This window comes from Dromiciops gliroides, chromosome 3, assembly GCF_019393635.1.
Source record: "Dromiciops gliroides isolate mDroGli1 chromosome 3, mDroGli1.pri, whole genome shotgun sequence".
Taxonomy (NCBI): domain Eukaryota; kingdom Metazoa; phylum Chordata; class Mammalia; order Microbiotheria; family Microbiotheriidae; genus Dromiciops; species Dromiciops gliroides.
In genome coordinates this window covers 655,396,287-655,416,136 of record NC_057863.1, presented here as the reverse complement: position 1 = coordinate 655,416,136, position 19,850 = coordinate 655,396,287, and the positions used below count along the sequence as shown (strand labels likewise).

The 19,850-nt window shown below is 42.3% G+C and overlaps 1 protein-coding gene across 1 annotated transcript; it reads left to right on the top strand.

The window, feature by feature from the left end:
* The first annotated feature begins 1,059 nt into the window (after positions 1 to 1,059).
* On the top strand, positions 1,060 to 16,221 carry LOC122746497 (zinc finger protein 345-like). Its single transcript, XM_043992138.1, has 5 exons — positions 1,060 to 1,269; positions 1,963 to 2,033; positions 6,023 to 6,149; positions 8,032 to 8,127; positions 13,897 to 16,221. Exons 1-5 carry the CDS (start codon positions 1,182 to 1,184, stop codon positions 15,696 to 15,698), a joined length of 2,184 nt encoding a protein of 727 aa, XP_043848073.1. The 5' UTR covers positions 1,060 to 1,181; the 3' UTR covers positions 15,699 to 16,221.
* The last annotated feature ends 3,629 nt before the right edge of the window (positions 16,222 to 19,850 follow it).

Genomic DNA, 19,850 nt, shown 5'->3' with positions numbered 1-19,850 from the left:
CCCTCCCAAATGAGTCAGCTCAACTCCAATCATTTTTCTTTTTTTTTTTTTTTTTTTTTTAGTGAGGCAACTGGGGTTAAGTGACTTGCCCAGGGTCACACAGCTAGTAAGTGTGTCAAGTGTCTGAGGCCGAATTTGAACTCAGGCACTCCTGACTCCAGGGGCCGGTGTTCTATCCACTGCGCCACCTAGCTGCCCCTACTCCAGTCATTTTTACCACAGGCCTGAGATGCTTCTTCACAATCAAGGGTCTTCGGTCCCATTCAGACAATAGCAATTATCCTGGAAAGGACTTGGGTGTCTGAGGTCCACTGGCGCACAAGGCTCCAGTAGCCCTAACACAGCTCTGCATCTTTCGTGCCAGAATCCAGGACCTGTAATGAAGAAAGCGTCTTGAGAGGGTCAGTATCACGAAAGACACTCATGGGGGCTCCTGTGCCAGTGCGACCCCTGTTGGCTGTTGGAGATCGCATTCAGGGCCGAGAAGTCAAGAGTACAAAGAGTAGTCTCTTACTGTAGCAGGTTAGATCAGTTTGGGCCTGGTCAGCGCAGTGCCATCCGGCATCTAGGAAACAAACACTTCTCTCGCTCCAAGGGCAGGTAGAGTTCTTAGTACTAGCAGGTGAGTTAAGTTCAGGAATGGATTCTGTACTTCATCTGGCTCCCGGGGCTCCTTACAGCTGGGCACTGCGCCTGCGCAGCCACAACCTCCGGACTGCATTTCCCAGAGGCCTCTGGACAGACTCCCTTTCCCAGAAGCCCTGCTAATCTGCATTTCATGTCCAGCAGCTAGCGGCCCTGGTCAGGGCAGCCCTGACGCCTCCTGGGAATCGTAGTTTTTGTAGTGGTGGGGTCATTCTGCGCAAGCGCAGTGCCAGGGGTAGGTCTCTTTACTCCTTTGGAAGCTTGGAGGTGACGGGGTTGGTAAGTGTGGCTCCCTCCCCACCCCTACCGCGTGGGCGTGGCTTTTAGTGGGGGCATGAGGTATTTTGTGTTTGTCGTGTTGTTTATATGCGTGGTTGTAAGTTTAGCTGTCTGTCGTTTGTGTGTCGTGTTTTGTGCCTAAATTTGTGTTTATCAGCGGGTGTGAGTTGTGTTTTTTCAGTGTTTGTTAGTGTTCGTGTGTTAGGGATCTGTGATTGATTCCTGCGCGTGGGAATTCCCTCCACCCACGCGTGAGGATGAGCAGAGCAGGCTCAGACCAGGAGAAGGGGCTTGCCGGGCAGGGGCTCCCAGCTACCAAGGGTCGGAGGCAGAGTCTTCCAGAATGTAGTCGTGGCCATGCTGTGCATGCTGCCCTACTGTGTGTGCGTGTGCGTGTGCGTGTGAATGAGAGAGAGGGAGACAGAGGGATGCATCTGTAAAGGCTGTGGCCAGATCCTGCCCTGAAGGAAGTTTAACGCCTGCGTGAGGGGGAGGTACCTGGCCAGGGGGCAGGATGGAGAAGTCAGGAAGGCCAGGCCCAGCCTGGGCACTCTCCTTAAAGGGAGATTCTGAGAAGAGCTCTTCACCTTCCAAACGGAGGGACCCTAGAGTCAGACAGTACTTGCTGTGAGAGGAGCAAGCCCTAACTGGGGGTGGGGTTTGGGTTCAAGAGCACCTAGCCTGAGAATCAAGAAAACCTGACTTTAAATCTAGCCTCAGATGCTTTCTGGCTGTGTGACCCTGGGTGAGTCACTTATCCTCTGCCTCAATTTCCTCATCTGTAAAGTGGGCATAATAACTGAGCCTACCTACCTCCCACAGTTATTGAAAGGATGAGAAGGGATACATTCTGTCCCCTCCTTTTCTCTAAAGGAGAAATCAGTGCCTGCACAGACCTTAGGCCGTTGCCCCAGTGCCCAGAGAGTACCAGGGGAATGGAATCCAGTTTCGCCCAGGGTATGGGGAATTCTACTTGGGAAAGCTTGGGAGCAGCGGGGCTGGATCGCCCCCCTCATGACTTCTTTTCTCCTTCCCCAGCTCTACGCCCTCTGGAAAGAACCCTCAGGGAGAAGAGAATGACTTCTGGGCTCCTGGTAGCCCACTTTCAGGTGAGTCGGCATCTTCCTCTGTGGGTGCTGGGCTTGGGCATAGGGACTAGACCTGGGATTTCTTTGGGATGAGGAACTTCTCAATGAGGAAGATCCTTCTACCAGTAGAGCCCGGCACCTCTCTGCATCTTACAGTTCTAGAGTTGCTGCCCAGGTCACACAGCTAGTCTAAGGCAGAAGGACTTGCACCCAAGGCTTCCTTGCTTCAGTGCTAACTCTTTATCCGCTACACCTAGCTGCCTTTCATCTGTGGGTGATAAAAACAGAGAAATTAGGTCTCTCCCTGCACAGAGGCACGTGATCATCGAGCTTGCTACTTTAGAATGGAGAATGGCTTGGGGGAAAGGATCGAAATGGCTCAAGTGCCCCTGCCTCTGCTTTTCTGTCTTTAATTGGAAGGTTAGGGGGCAGATCTGGGATTTCAGTAATATAGGGGATTCTCTGGTGAGGAAACAGCTCCACCAATGCATGTCGGAACCTTCCTTACAATTCAGTCTTCAGTCATTGCCTAGTGGTCTAGATAACTGTCTGGTGGTTCCCTGGTGGTCTAGTGGTTAGAATTTAGCACTTTCACTGCTGTGGCCCCTGTTCAATTCCTGGTTGTTGTTTGTCTTTCATTCTGGAAGAGGACTGTAACATTGGGGTGATGTCATGACTTGCAGAGAATTGGATTTAAGTGAGGGAGAACTGTGCAAGGTCACCAACATCACTGTCTCCTCTAGTGGTGACTGGAATTAACCCCAAATATTTAAGGCAATGGGGCTTAAGTGACTTGCCCAGGGTCACACAGCTAGTAAGTGTCTGGGATGAGATTTGAACCCTGGTCCTCCCAACTTCAGGGCCAGTGTTCTATCCACTGTGCCACCTAGGTGCCCCTCAGTTTCTGTTTAGGGAAGGTTTCTTGGGCAGCTAGGTGGTGCAGTGGATAGAACAACAGGTTTGGAAGCAGGAAGATTCACTTCATGAGTTCAAGTCTGGCCTTACTTCACTGTTAAGTATAGTGTGGGAATAATATATATCAAGGAGAAAAAGATGGGCCAGGTGTTGTGAAGGGTTTTGGATTGGATGTTAGAACTTAAAGAGTTTAAGGAACAGAGGGGTATATAAGATGGCAGTGTGATGTTTAAAATCTAAATGTGTTGTCTAAAAAAATCTAATGTGTGGTTACTTTAAATCAGAAGCTTTAGCACCAGTCTTAGGGCATTAAGCATTTTTTTGTTTTTGTTTTTGTTTTTTTTTAATTAGTGAGGCAATTGGGGTTAAGTGACTTGCCCAGGGTCACACAGCTAGTAAGTGTCAAGTGTCTGAGGCCCGATTTGAACTCAGGTACTCCTGACTCCAGGGCCGGTGCTCTATCCACTGCGCCACCTAGCTGCCCCGCATTAAGCATTTATTAAAGCATGCTAAGTATTAGAAAAAAGAGAACACGTGGAGTTAAGAACAGGCCTCTCTAGCCTAGAGTTCCAGCCTGGTCTGGTTCTTCCTCAGATCCCCCGCCACGAGCCTGCTTCAACTATGAACTCCTCTCAAACTGAGTGTGGAAGGTTTTTATAGATCTGGAGCAGAGGGGGTCCTTACACACGGCTTCAAGCTGTCATCCAAATCCATTGGACTTGAAGGGGGTCTCTTGCTGATGTCAGTAGTACACCGCCTCCGAGAACAACAGGTCACTCAGGGCCAGCCATGTGTGGTCCCCATCCAATCCCCCAATTCAAACAATACTAAATCAATCAGGTGGGACCCCTGGGCATCTGCCAAATTCCATTATTTTATCGCAGCAGATTATCCTGCCCACTAAAGCCAAATGCAAGGGGCGGTTCTGTTCTGCCCTAATGATGCCAAATGTAGGGTGGCATGCCCTCCGAGAGAATACTGAGATCCTAAAGAAAGAGGGGCTCGGGGCAGCTAGGTGGCGCAGTGGATAGAGCACCGCCCTGGAGTCAGGAGGACCTGAGTTCAAATCCGGCCTCAGACACTTAACACTTACTAGCTGTGTGACTCTGGGCAAGTCACTTAACCCCAATGGCCTCACTTAAAAAAAAAAAAAAAGAAAGAGGGGCTCATGCCAGCTTGGTTATTAATACCTTTGATTAGGGTTGATTGGGCCCTCATAAGAAGCTAATCATCCTGGGCAGCAGCAGGACAGAGTGACACTGTGGATCCTGGGCCAGGTCAGGGATTATGTAGAAACAGAACAAAGAAGGCAGAGCGCCAGGGATGGCTCAGCATCGGGAGCAAGTTTTCCCACTGGATAGTTAGAGCTTCTTTTACATTTACTCGAGGTAGTTTACATTTTCCTGTGGAATCATCCATCATTTTCCCATTCTGGCCTAGGCCTATACAGGCCAACATGGTGGAGGATGGTGGAAGGAAGGCGGAGGAACAGGCATTTCTTAAGCACCTACTATGTACCACGCGTGTGCTGCTAGCTTCACAATTATCTCAACTGATCCTCGCAACCACCAAGTACCCCTGTGAGCTAGATGCGACTAGGATTCCCATTTTACAGTTGAAGAAACTGAGGCAGCGACTAGCTTAGGCTCCCACAGATACTAAGTGTCCGACGCTGGATTTAGCAGGGGCATCTTTTGGGAGTCTTTCTAGTGTGGTCTGTGCGTGTCCTTTTTTTGCCAGGATCCAGGCCTGCTCCACAGCTCCTTCCCCTGGAGGGTAGGAGGCAATAGTGTATTTTCTGCTTTCCCGGTTCTTCAGGATCTGAAGGTTCATGAAGGAGTTTTTCCTCTTTTCTCCAGAGACAGGGCTGTTGTGAATCAAAGGGAGCCTGCCCTATTCATGAAAGCAGGTTGTGTCCTCATTCCTTTCAGTGTGACTCATCAGGGATCCCTATTTCTTTAGATCTACTGGACTGCTTAGAACTGAGGAAGGGATGTAGTGGGGGGAGAACTATTCGTGTCCCTTTCCAAAAAGCTCAAAGATGCACCTTTGTTTATTGCTGTTGTTCAGTCACGTCCAAGTTATCGAGTCCCCATTTTCTTGGCAGAGATACTGGAGTGGTTTTCTCTTTCCTTCTCCAGTGAATTAAGACAGAGATTCACTGCCTTGCCGAGGGTCACACAGCCAATAGGGGTCTGAGGGCAGATTTTAAGTCAAGTATTCCTGCCTTCAGTCCCGCTAAGCCATAAGCCGCCTCCTCAAGATTTTCTTACGAAATGATAACTCATGGGATTATCTAAGATGAGAGGTCCAGACAACAGGCTTTCCATTTTTTTCACCTGCACATAGTAAATGACTAATGCATACTGTTTGAAGAAGCTAAGGGAGAATTTTGCACTGTTGAGACCTAGAATAAAGGAAGCAGTGGGCTTGTGGGGGAGACACCAAAGTCGTATAAGTGGTTGAAGATGGGGAGACCCTCCCACCCTTATAATTTGTGGTCTGCTTTTTGAATATTCAAGTGTGATTAGTAAGGAAAAGTGACTGCTGTGAAAGAGATAATTGGGATTTAATGTTGTAGTGTGATCGTGGATTATTTTCAGGTTCTAGGGTTATATTGATCTTGGGAACAAAGTTTGAGGATTGAAGAGCCAAATGCAGGATCTGCTTGGGCCTTAGTTTGGAAGCTGATTTAAAGGGGTCAACTAGAGGTTGCAGAGTCTAGACCAGGGGTTCTAAGCTTTGCATCATTTTTATGAGGTCCATGAATTTAGATGGGAAAAAATATATCTTTTTTCCCATTAATCTCCAGCTGAAATTTAAATTATTTTAAAGCTTGGTTTTGAGAGGGGGTCCATAGGCTACTAGACTGACTATCAAAGGAGTCTCTGAGAGAAGAACAAAAAAGGTTAGGGGCCACTAGTGTAAAATAACTTGAGGATACAGCAAGTATTCAGTAAAATTAGACTTTCCCCCCCAAAATTCTAAATTCTCAATGCTTTGAAAAAACATTCCCTCTATGTCTGATCCCCTTGAATCCATAGTGTACGTGAGGGATTGTCTCTGGGTAAGCAGAAATATCTTTACTGTTTCAGGAGTCAGTGACATTTAAGGATGTGGCAGTGGACTTCACCTGGGAGGAATGGAAGCAGCTGAACCCAGCTCAGAGGGACCTGTACTGGGATGTGATGATGGAGAACTATAAGAATCTGGTCTCCCTGGGTAAGGATGGCTTTCTCCTGGGACTCAGAATCTGTCCATTGCTGAATCTTTGCATTCTCATTTGTCAAAGGTGGCATGGCATCTAAAGTTCTTATCTCAGTTAGACAACAAGCGATTTTGGGAGTCAGGCCCAATTCTGAGAGCTGGGCATATAGAGAAAGGCTAAAACACATTGTGTTCAGGGAGCTTGATTTCTTTTCTTTTTTCTTTCTTTTTTTTTTTTTTGCGGAGCAGTGGGAGTTAAGTGACTTGCCCTGGGTCACACAGCTAGTAAGTGTCAAAGTGTCTGAGGCTGGATTTGAACTCAGGTCCTCCTGAATCCAGGGCCGGTGCTCTATCCACTGCGCCACCTAGCTGCCCCTCTGAGCTTGCTTTCTAATGAAGGAGACAATATGCCGACAACTATGTGAGAGAGAGAGAGAGAGATGACTTGGGGGGGGGGGTCACCCAGATGAGTTAACTTCCTTTAAGTAGTCAGGAAGGTCAATATACATTTCTTTTGCAATTCTTCTGACTCTGGGCTGGTCCTGAAAATCTAACCAGAGTTCCTGTGTGTGTGTGTGTGTGGGGGGGGGGTCTCTGAGTCTCCCCAAATACCCCATTATTAATGATTTTCTCACATATCCATACATATACATGTACACATATGTTCAGAATAATGCTTGTTGCCCACATTCATAATGGTAGGAAATACTGAATTTCAATTAAGGTTTTTGAAAGTAAAGGTATATTTTTTTCCTGGCTAAATTCCTCCATCTCCCAAATCTATCCACAGACCCCCATGTCTGGAATTCTTTCCCTCTTCATCTCTATCTCCTGGCTTTCTTTGTGTCCTGGCTAAAATCCCATCTTCTATGGGAAGCCTTTCCAGATCCCTCTTCATACTATTGTCTTCTCTCTGAGGTTATCTCATTGTATTTTTTTTTTTTTAGCAACAAACACTTATTTTATTTTTTCCAGTTCCATGTAAGGGTAGTTTTCAACATTCATTTTCATAAGATTTAGAGTTCCAAAGTTTTCTCCCTCTCTCCCTCCCTTTCCTCCTCCCTCCACAAGACCACAACCAGGTTATATATGTACAATCCACAAGTGTTCTTTTTACCAGTTCTTTCTATGGGGGTGCATAGTAAGCTTCCTCATTAGTCCCTTGGGATTGTCTTGGATCATTGCATTGCTGAGAGTACTTAAGTCAGATGCTATTGCTCATTGAACAATACTGCTGTCACTATGTATGATGTCCTCCCAGCTCTGCTGACTTCACTATACATCCATTCATGAATCTTTCCAGGTTTTTCTGGGATCATCCTGTTTGCCATTCCACCACAATCATATACCACAGCTTCTTCTGTCATTCCTCAATTAATGGACATTCCCTTGATTCTCAATTCTTAGCTTCCACAAAGAGTTGCTATAAATATTTTTGTACAATTTTCCCCTCTTTTCTCTTTTTCATGATTATTATTGTGAACTGTTTTCCTTCCATCCTCTTCCCTTCCCCATGATATTATCCTATTATCCTTCTTCTTTTATCCTATCCGTCTTCAAAAGGTATTTGCTTCTGTCTGTCCCCTCCCCAACTCTGCCCTTCCTTCTTTTGCCCCTCTCTCTTTATCCCCTTCCCCTCCTATTTTCCTGCAGGGTTAGAGAGATGACTCCACCCAATTGTATCTCATTGTATCTTGTGTATAGCTTGTTTGTACATAGTTGTTTGCCTATGGTATCCCCCATTAGACTTTGGGCTCCTTGAGGATAGGGACTGTCTTTTGCCTTTCTTTGTATTACCAGTCCTCATCACATTGCCTGGCACATAGTAGGTAGTTAGTAAATGTTTATTAACTGACTGAATTTCTTAGCATGTTTCTCTTTCTTTCCCCATGAGCAGGACTTCCAGTTTTTCAACCAGATTTGATCTCCCAGTTGGAGAAAAGAGAAGTCCCCTGGATACCAGAGGGAGAAGTGTTGAGAGGCGCCAGCCCAGGTGAGTGAAAAACAGACAGATGGAAATGAGTTCAAGTAGACCGGGGGTTTTCCCTTTAAAATTATGGTTAGAACGCTCTTTTCTGAGTTGCTGGGGCCTGTAGAACATGCTAGGGACTGTCACACATGCACTCTCACGGATCCTCATTTTTCACTTCTTTAACATCTTGCCTTATACAGAGAAAAGAGTGTGCCTTCTTTTCTAATACTAGACCCTTCCCCCCATGCTCTGAATTCCATCCTTCTTTTGCCTCCTCACACAATAATTTCCTTCCCTTCATGCAAACTTACTCTTTCCCTATTCACAGGTCTCTGTCTTTCTGCTTTCAAGGGTGCTTTTCCGACATATACTTGTAAAAAAGCAAGATGCCTTTGCTATCTTCTGCTCTAGGATTTTTCTCCTGTAAATTCCAGGCTGCACAAACGTGTCATTCCCTTCTTCAAGTAAAATCCTACAATTTGACTTCTCTCTGCTTGCTATAGAAAATGCTCTGTCAAGTCATCACTAACTTTATAATTCTAGGAAGGACACAAAGAGTCAGTCGCACATTCTCAGTGGGAAGGCACCTCAGTGTTTTTCTAGTTGTTGAAACTACACCTGAACAAAGTCCTTTGACAGAATACCCCCAGCGTAGTTGCCTGGCCTCCAGGGAGGAGGGATGCGCTGCCTCCCAAGGTGACCTATTGCACTTTGTTTAGCTCCTCTTTGTAGAATGTTTTTCTTGGCATTAAGCCTACAGTGTCCTCTTAGAAACTTTCCCTCACTGCTTCCGGAGCTAACTAGAACCATTCTGACCCATCAGGATGTGACTGCCTTTAAAAGTAGGGGCAGGGGGCAGCTAGATGGCGCAGTGGTTAAAGCACTGGCCCTGGATTCAGGAGTACCTGAGTTTAGATCTGGCCTCAGACACTTAACACTTACTGGCTGTGTGACCCTGGGCAAGTCACTTAACCCCCATTGCCCCGCAAAAAAAAAAAAAAAAAAACCAAAAAAAAAAAAAGTAGGGGCAGCTAGGTGATGAAGTGGACGAAACACTAGCGCTGGAGTCAGGAGGACCTGAGTTCAGATCTCACCTCAGACACTTATTAGCTGTCTGAACCTGGGCAAGTTGCCTTAAGCATCTGGGGCCATCTCTAGTACATCCTGATGTACATCTTGCCACTGGACCCAGATGGCTCTGGAGGAGAGAGTGAGTTTGGTGACCTTGCACAACCCTGCCTCACTTAAATCCAGTTCAGTGCAAGTCATGACATCACCTCCTGATGTCATGGTCTTCATGTGATAAAATAATGGGCTTTGGCAGATGCCCAGGGGCCCCACCTGAAAATTGATTTGGAATTGATTGAGTTGGGTGAGACTGAAAAACTGACTGAGAACCTAATTAAGGATGATTGAATAGAGGGGGCAGCTAGGTGGCACAGTGCATAAAGCACCAGCCCTGGAGTCAGGAGGACCTGAGTTCAAATCTGGCCTCAGACACTTGATACTTACTAGCTGTGTGACCCTGGGCAAGTCACTTAACCCCAATTGCCCTGCAAAAAAAAAAAAAAAGGATGATTAAATTGAGACCACACTTGGCTGGCCCTGAGAGGGGTGTTCTCAGAGGCTGTGGACTACAACATTAACAGGAGACCACCCTCAACCACTCAGCTTGAAGGACCTCCCCTTTCGGGGAGGGAGAGTGGAAGTAGCAAGGTGAGGTGGGCTCCCTGGATCAGCCTTTTTCATTTGGGAACCAACTTGTGACAGAACTTCACGTATTAGGTAAAGGCAAGGTTTTCTCTCTGTCTATCCTGCATAGATCTAAGCTAGAGTTTTCCATTCTATAAGAGATATATTCTCACCTTCTCTCTCTTCACTAACTTCTAATACACTTTAATAAATACTTAAAAGCCTAAACTGTTGCTGAATTTATCAGTAAACCGTAGCTAGTTTCCCCCCCAAATTGGGGGAGTTGGGCAGGTAAGCACCCACATTAGATTTTAAACATCACATTCAAGAATGAAGGGCAATGGGGTAGCTAGGTGGCGCAGTGGATAAAGCACCTACCCTGGAGTCAGGAGGACCTGAGTTCAAATCTGGCCTCAGACACTTAACACTTCCTAGCTGTGTGACCCTGGGCAAGTCACTTAACCCCAATTGCCCCACTAAAAAATAAAAAAAGAATGAAGGGCAGGGGGGCAGCTAGGTGGCAAAGTGGATAAAGCACCAGATTCAGGAGGACCTGAGTTCAAATGCAGCCTCAGACACTTGACACTTACTAGTTGTGTGATCTTGGGCAAGTCACTTAACACTCATTGTCCTAAAAAAAAAAAATGAAGGACAAAAAACAACAATCATGGCCTTTCAAAGTCAATTGCCATTCGCCTGATCTACTGCTCTATTAACCATCTGGGGGAAAAAAAGGAAATGAGGCTAGCTCTCGTTCAGTCTATTCTGTATGAAGATCTGTTGTTCTTGATGACCACTACTTCCCTTTCTCCCAGCAGTGCCCTCTCTCTTCTTGGATTCTCCTTTTTTCACCAGGAGAGGTACAAGTACACCCTTTTTGTTTCCTCTGGCTTTCTTTTCTAGCCTCATTGCATCCCAACACTTTGCCCTTCTGACACTGTCCTAACAGGACCACGCCATGCTGTTTGTCCATGCTGTTGTGTATTTCTTAAAAATCTAAGTTGGTTGGTGAATTCCTTGTGTATCCTTTTAATAGTAATTATGATGCTTAATATTATTTTCCTGTTCCTGTTGAGCTTATGGTTGGCTAAAACTTCAAGTTGTTTTTTTTTTTAAATAATAACTGACTGACATTTATCTAGCAGTTTCAGTTGGATTTTGCAGATCACTTTGCAAACACTATCTTGTTGGAGCTTTATTATTATTATTATTTGTTGTTGTTGTTGTCATTTGCTTGTTTTAGTGAGGCAATTGGGATTAAGTGACTTGTCCAGGGTCACACAGCTAGTAAGTATCAAGTGTCTGAGGCTGGATTTGAACTCAAGTCCTCCTGAATCCAGGGCCGGTGCTCTATCCACTGTGCCACCTAGCTGCCCCAAAACTTCAAGTTTTATGAACATGGTTTGCTATTAAATTGTTTCCTCCATCCTCTATTTGTGCAGTTGATTATTTGAACAATATGTAAGACATTGCATTTTTTTTCTGATTAAGTTTTACCTTGTTTATTTTGGGCCTATTGTTCTAGCCTATTGAAATACATATATATTAGTATAATAACATATACATATAATATATACATATATGTATATATATGTATATGAAATGCATTTTTTATCTTGATTCAGTCATCCAGTGGATTTACTATCCCACACTGTTTAATATTATCTACAAAATTGTTATGGGTTCTATATTTGTGTCTGTGAGAAATTTCCCTCCAATAACTTCTGGAACTCAGCGTTGGTGATGTGTCAAAGGCTCATTTATTGTCATTCTCATGAGAATGGGCCACCCCGTGTCCATCTGGTGGGTGACTAAAAATGGAGGCTAGCAGGCCGGTTTTTATCTCCTCTCATCCCTAACTCGAAATGGCCCCTCACCTTTTTCACCATTATTTCAAATACTCAAAGATTACAATCTACATTTCAAAAACTAGCTAATTGGAAAGCAGTATTTCTTAGCCAATGGGGGAGGTGGTACAGGGACAATTCTTCCATTCCTCCCTTATATGGACACAGCTCAAGAGCAGACCTAATTGCAACCAGCCCAGGATTTCCCTGAATTGTGTGATTTTGTTGCGGGGAGGCAGGGAGGCCAGGTAAAGAAGGAGACCTTTTTCCTCAAACAGGTCCGTAGGAGTGTAATTTGAATGGTGACTATTATATTCTTGAGAGGACACCAATCCCCATTTCCTCATAGTATCCAGATTGACTGAAAATGTAGAACCAGAATAGGATCAAGAACAAAGTTCTGGAGTGTAACACTTAAAGAATTCCCTCGAGATTCATGTAAATTCCTTAATCATAACTACAGATCAACAAACTACAAGTCTATTTAGTCATATTATCATCCAACCCATACTTCTCTATCTTGTTTACAAAAATTTCTTGAAAAAGATTGTGAACAGGCTTGTTGTGAGAAAATGATTATTTCTTTCTTGTATTTAATAACTAATTATTGAATTAGGACCAAGGTTTTTTTCCCTTTTGTACTTCCTTATCTAAAGATTTACCCAGGCTGAAGATTGAATTAAAGACATTAAAAAAACCTCTAAGTTTAGGCAAATGAGTGGATTTATGCTCATTGTGTTTACTCAAACAGGTCTTGGGAAATGTTGATTTTTCCATTTTGTCACACAGGTGATATGGAAATGGATAAATCTCTTTAACAAAGACTTAGGGGCAGCTAGGTGGCGCAGTGGATAGAGCACCGGCCCTGGAGTCAGGAGTACCTGAGTTCAAATCCGGCCTCAGACACTTAACACTTACTAGCTGTGTGACCCTGGGCAAGTCACTTAACCCCAACTGCCTCACTTAAAAAAACAAAAAAACCAAAACAAACAAACAAAAACCCAAAGACTTAGGTGATTCAAGTCAAATACCCCTAACATTCTCATTGTAATATAGCCCACCTCTCATTATAATATTCATTCTCTATTTTTATTTGTTAGCCAATCAGAATTGATTTCACCCTCAGGTGCACCCCCTTTCTTTGCTACCTAGGGGACTATACCCCTATTTTGTTGAGTACTTTCTAGACATAGTCAATAAAATTGATTTTAATTTACCCAGAAATTCTCTCTTGGAAACTTTCAGTCATCACAACTGAGATGTCAATCTGTCTATAATATTCCCCTGATGAACCTATCATTAGGTCATAAAAGAAATAGAATTTGTAGCACATGATCTTTTCATGTTAAACTCATGTTGCATCATATTAAACAAAGGTTTCTTTTCTAAGTGTGAGTAAAAGAATTTGCTTGACACATAGATGTGTGTAGTTTGAAATTTTATGGGGGTACCTCTCTCTGTCCTAAGTTTTAGGGAACTTAGCTGGGGTTTCTAATATATTGTTACTTAGAAATTAGAGGCTATAGCACCAGTTTTGGGCATTAAGCATTTATTAAAGCATATTAAACATTAATAAAGAGAGAACACATAGCTCAGAAAATTCAGAAAGGAGAGTGAGTGAGGGCCACATGACTGCTTCTTCCTGGTCTCAGTGGTCTGGAGGAGAGGCTGTCCCTCACACACTGCTCCAAGTTAATTGACTAGCATTGTTCAAATCTATTGGTTTACTGGACTTGAGGGTGGTCCATGAGCAGTACATGCTGAGGTCAGAGTTCAGAGGACAGACTCTGGGGGTGGGGGGAGGCTTTCAGGTAGGTGTGGTTTTAAACTCTGTTGTCTGTTATTTTCTCACAGATGCTAGAATTTTTCTGGAGATTGATATCACGGTTTACCAGTATGTAGTTTTAAGATTCACCCTGTTTCCTCTTGAGGAAAATATTTACCTTTACCCTATGATTAGGCACAATGATTCCAAGTTGGAGGGTGATTAGGAATATGAAATAAAGGAAAAGAAAAAGAATAAGAAGAAAGATAATTGAGGCATGTGATAATTACTCATTTTGTTCTGAAGTTTTCAACTCATTTGGAGAAGCTAGATGCTCTGTTACTATCTCTTCACCTCTCTTGGGCATTAAATGCCTTAACAATGTCTTTCACTTCTCATATTAATGATTGATCTCCTTAGTGGAGAAGCTACCCTTTTTCCCAGCATAGACAGCAGGGCATATTGACACAATTTCATTTCTTTCAGAGTCCCTTAATCAGGAAACGATGTGTAAAATCACAAAGACCACCCTAAAGCAAGACATTTTTGTGGAGGAGTCATCCAAGAAAAGATTTGCAAGCCATGATCCATGGGATTCCAAGTTGGGAGAAGACTGGAAATGTCATGTCAGGTGGGGGAGGCAAAAGGACAGCCAGGAGAAAAAATACAGACAAGTGACAGTCACTCAGGAATGCCAGATGTTTTCAAGAAGTTTGAGACTGGGGTCAGTCTCTTTTGTACAACAGATGAATGCCACCAGGAAAATTCTCCATAGATATGGTACACGTGGTAAATGCTTCAGACCAATTTCAGACTTGGTGAAGTATAATGGAATCTCCTCAGGTAAGAAGCCTTACAAGTATAATAAAGGCAAGATCTCTTTTGATTCAGACCTTATTCAATATCATAGAAAACATAATGGAAAGAAACATGTGTGTAATGAGTGTGAAAAAGCCTTCAGCCATAGGGGATATCTTGCTGAACATAAGAGGATTCATACAGGAGAGACACCTTTTAAATGTAATAAATGTGGGAAAACGTTTAGCAGCAGCTCATCACTCAAGAAACACCAGAGAATTCACACTGAAGAGAAATCATATGAATGTAATGAATGTGGGAAAGCCTTCATTAACAGTTCATCACTTAAGAAACACCAGAGAATTCACACTGGAGAGAAACCATATCAATGTAATGAATGTGGAAAAGCTTTCAGTCATGGGGGCTATCTTACTGAACATAAGAGGATTCATACAGGAGAGAAACCTTTTGAATGTAATGAATGTGGGAAAGCCTTTAGCAATAGCTCCTCACTCAGGAAGCATCAGAAAATTCATACTGGAGAGAAACCATATGAGTGTAAAGAATGTAGGAAAGCCTTCAGCAGCAGCTCATCTTTTAAGAAACATTGGCGACTTCATTCTGGAGAAAAACAATATGAGTGTAATGAATGTAGGAAAGCCTTTAGCAACAGTTCATCTCTTATAAAGCACCAGAGAATTCACACTGGAGAGAAACCCTTTGTGTGCAATGAGTGTGGAAAAGCCTTCATACAGAGAGGAAACCTTACTGAACACCAGAGAGTTCACACTGGAGAGAAACCCTTTAAATGTAATGAATGTGGTAAAGCCTTTAGCCAAAAGGGAAACCTTACTGAACATAAGAAGATTCACACAGGAGAGAAACCCTTTAAATGTAATGAATGTGGGAAAGCCTTTGTCAACAACTCATGCCTTATAAAACACCAGAGAATTCATACTGGAGAGAGACCGTATAAGTGTAAGGAATGCGAGAAGGCTTTCAACAACAGCTCATCCCTTATGAAGCACTGGAGGATTCACACTGGAGAGAAACCATATGAATGTAACAAATGTGGGAAAGCCTTCATTAACAGCTCATCTCTCCTAAGGCACCAGAGAGTTCACACTGGAGAGAAACCATATGAATGTACTGAATGTAGGAAAGCATTCACCAACAATTCATCCCTTATGAGGCATCAAAGGATTCATACTGGAGAGAAACCCTTTGAATGTAACGAATGCGGAAAAGCCTTCAGCCATAAAGGGTATCTCACTGAACATAAGATGATCCATACAGGAGAAAAACCCTTTGAATGTAATGAATGTGAAAAAGCCTTTAGCAAAAGCTCATCCCTTAGGAAACATCAGAGAATTCATACTGGAGAGAAACCCTTTGAATGTAATAAATGTGGGAAAGCCTTCAGCAAAAATTCATCACTTAAGAAACATCAGAGAATTCATTTAGGAGAGAAAATCCTTCAGTGTATTTAATGTAGAAAATATTTCAGCCAGAGGAACATTTCACTAAACATCAGGGAATTCATAAGGGAGGAAAACCTTATGAATGTAATTACCACATACAAAACCTTTCAGATCTAGTTCATTCCTCTTCACACTTTATGAATGTCATGTCAGAAATTAATTTTGGGTATATAATAATATGGGAGAAGTTCTATTTATTTATTTTTATTTTTTTTAGTAAGGCAATTGGGGTTAAGTGACTTGCCCAGGGTCACACAGCTAGTAAGTGTTAGGTGTCTGAGGCCGGATTTGAACTCAGGTCGTCCGGAATCCAGGGCCAGTGCTCTATCCACTGCATCACCTAGCTGCCCCAAGAAGTTCTATTTAGACCTGTCACTTATTAAATGCTAGAAAGTTAAGATATTAAGAATTCCATCTGAATATAATGATTCAAGACAATCCAATACAGTGATCCAAGACAATCCCAAAGGACTATTGATGAAACATACTATCCACCTCCAAAGAAAGAACTGATATTGATGGAACAGACTGAAGCATGCTATTTTTCAATTTCTTTCATTTTTTCTTTTTTTGTTTGTTTTAAAATTCTATTTATTTATTTAAAATTTTCCCCAAGTTACATGTAAAAACATTTTCATATTGATTTTTTAAAACTTTGCATTCCAAATTCTCTTCCTCACTCCCTCCCTACCCCTCCTTAATTTTTTTCTTCTTTTAATCAAGTTTTCTTGTACAAAATGACAAATATGGTAATGTTTATATAATTGTCATGGGCCCCTGGGTACCTCAGAAGTTTTCTGGGGTGAATCAAAGAATCCTTCTCCTTGAGAAACTAAACCAAAGGACAGACACACCTAAAGAGATAAGTGGCACAGGATCAGGACTGAGTTAGTTCCAGGACCACCACTCTTCATTCCAGTCTGGGGAGATAAGATTAGGTGTGGCTGCTGCCTTTCTGGTATGAGGGGGAGAGAGATGGCTTGAGAGCCCCGGAGCCACCCTTCACCCAACTTCCTCCAGCCACCACCAGTGGGGGATGGTCCTCCTTCATAAGGGAACTTTCCACAGTCAGATGATCACCCCATCGGACCACCATCAGTCCTCTAAAAAAGTATCTGCCTGTCCCCTGCTTGAGGAGATAGGTATCTCAGAGAGCCACACCTCTGTGCCATGCCTTCTCCCCATGAGAAGTCCAAGGACTTCTGTCTTGGTTTCCTTTCCCTAGCACCTAAATAAACTATTATTTTACTTTAATTGGATTTGTGTGCAAGAGGGTGTAATTCTTTAAAGAGGAATTCCTAAGTACCCCTGCCCCAAACACCCATTAATTTCCCCTATAAATAATAATTATGCATGTATAACTCATGTCTGATTGCTTGCTGCTTCAGGGAGGGGGGAGAGGAGGAAGGTTTGGAGGGATAAAAATTGGAACCCCAAACTATAAATAAAAGTGTTTATTACACATATTGTTGCTTTCTATTTTTTTTTCAGATAAAATGATGCTAATTTATTTTATAGCCCTCTTTCCTAGAATATATATTCCTTGGAGAGTTGTAATAAGTGGTACAGGATTGGCGATAAGATCTGAAGTTTCAGGTTTCAAAAAATTCTTTTTAATAAACCCACTGATTTTTTTAGCAAAATAGTTTTATTAATTTTTTAGAGCAGAGGTATAAAAGATGGAACTCTGAATGAAGACTACTAAAGAGGCAACTGGTTGGCACAGTGGATAAGTTGCTGGACTTGGAGTCAGGAAGTTCTAAGTTCAGATCCAGCCTCAGACTCTGTGATCCTGGGCAAATCCCTTAATCTCTGTCTCCCTCAGTTTTCTCATCTGTAAAATGGGGATAGTTATAGCATGTAACCTTTAGGGTGTTTATGAAGATAAAATGGGATATTTGGAAAGCATTTCTCAAACCTGAAAGCACTATATAAATGCTAGCTGCTGCTGTTCTTGTTGTTTAAGGCGAGGTGGTATTTTTTAATGGAGGTTAACTGAAAGCTCCTCCAAGATATAAGTTAATTCTAATGGGCCTGGAGAGGCCTATTTTCTATCCTTGATCTCTCAGGGTTGGGATAACCTTGGGGTTAGGCCTGGAAGTAACTTTTTTTTAATGAGGCAATCGGAGTTAAGTGACTTGCCTAGGGTCACACAGCTAGTAAGTGTTAAGTGTCTGAGGCCGGATTTGAACTCAGGTACTCCTGACTCCAGGGCCGGTGCTCTATCTACTGCGCCACCTAGCTGCCCCTGGAAGTAACTTTTAAAAAATCATGCAATCAAATGGCTAACCAGGAGACAGAAGTTGGGAGGTTGAAAAAGGAGGAGATGAGGAATATTTTTTTTTTCCCTGATGCAAGCAAAGTTGGAGTTTTTGGGGTAAAACCAGCCTTAGAAATTATGATGATCCATTCAATGGGGTATAGAATTCTATCTTACCCTGAAGGAAAGTAGGAAGGGAAGGAGTTAAGGCGTGTGTGTGTGTGTGTGTGTGTGTGTGTGTGTGTGTGTGTGTGTGTGAGAGAGAGAGAGAGAGAGAGAGAGAGAGAGAGAGAGAGAAGGGACATCAGATTGGGAGCAGGGTGCAGTCAGAAGCAAAACACTTGAGGGACAGGGTGAAAGGAGATAGAGAATAGGGAATAGGATGGAGGGAAATACAGTTAGCAATAGCAACTGAAACAATTTTTGAAGCTAGTTTGATAAAAGCCTCATTTCTCAAACATAGAGAATTGAGTCACCTTTATTAAAATGAGAGCTATTCCCCAATTGATATATGATCAAAAATATAGTTTCAAGATGAAATAATCAAAGCTATCTATAGCCATATTAAAAAAAAATGCTCTAACTCACTATTGGTTTGAAAGATGCAAGTCAAAACAATTCTGAGGTACTACCTCATACCTATTGGATTGGATAATAGGACAGCAAAGGAAACTGACAGATACTGTAGGAGATATAGGGAAAATGAAACATTAATGCACTGTTGCCGGAGCTGTCAGTTGATTCAATCATTCTGTAGAGCAATTTGGAACTATGGCCAAAAGGCTATAAAAAGCATGATACTCTTTAACCTAGCAATACCACAATATCCAAAAAGAGATAAAAAACAAAAAGGAAAATGATGTATGTGTACAAAAATATTTTATAGCAACTCTTTTCTGGTGGCAGAGAATTTGAAATTGTGGGGATGCCCATCAACTGGGGAATGGCTGAACAAATTGTGGTCTGTGATCATGATTGAATACTATTGTGCCATAAGAAATGATGAGCAGTTTGCTCTCAGGAAAACCTGGAAAGACTTGCATGAGCTGATGCAAAGTGAAATGTACTGTGTACAAAGTAACAGCAATATTTTAAGATAATCAGCTGTGAATGACTTGGCTGTTTTCAATAATACAATGACTGAAGACAACTCTAAAGGACTTATGATGAAAAATGCTATCTGTCCCCGGAGAAAGAATTGATAGTGTCTGAATACAAATTAAAACATAATTTCTACTCTGGGCAAGTCACTTAACCCTGATTGCCTCACCAAAACAAACAAACAAACAAACAAAAACAACAAACCAAAAAAAACCAAGATAATTTCTTTACTTTCTTTTTTTCTTTCTTTTTCTTGAGTTGTTTTTTGTCTGTTTTCTTTCACAACCTGACTAATATAGAAATGTATTGCATGACTACCCATGTATAACTTATATCGAATTGTTTGCCTTCTTGGAGGGGGGGGAGTAGGAAGGGAGGGAGGAAGAGAATTGAAAACACAAAGTTTTCAAAATGTATGTTAAAATTATTTTTACAGGTAATGAGGGAAAAATAAAATGCTAAATAAAAAAAAACACAAAAAGAATTTGAGGCTCTGAAAAAAATTATAATGATCTACATGCTTTAAGTACAGCTGACTCATCAAATGAGATGTAGATGTTTGGAGGTGGTAGGATAGCAACAGATCCGGAAGGCCTTCATGAATGCCTCAAGTTTCTCACAAGGATAGCTTCCTTTTTTTTTTTTTTTAAATTATCTGATTTTCTGTTTAATCAAATTTAAAACAAATCTATACAAAGGATGACTCGAACTTTTTCTAACAAATATTGCACTGGAGAATATTATTTTTTTACAACATATATCCCAAAAAGAAAATAAATCCATACACAAGTTGAAAGGCT

Bases quoted from the DNA above. Each gene is read 5' to 3' on its own strand.
- LOC122746497 (XM_043992138.1), top strand. From the start codon at position 1,182: ATGAGCAGAGCAGGCTCAGACCAGGAGAAGGGGCTTGCCGGGCAGGGG. The intron at 2,034-6,022 runs GTGAGTCGGCAT...TTACTGTTTCAG, and splicing joins TCCTGGTAGCCCACTTTCAG to GAGTCAGTGACATTTAAGGA. The intron at 8,128-13,896 runs GTGAGTGAAAAA...CATTTCTTTCAG, and splicing joins GTTGAGAGGCGCCAGCCCAG to AGTCCCTTAATCAGGAAACG.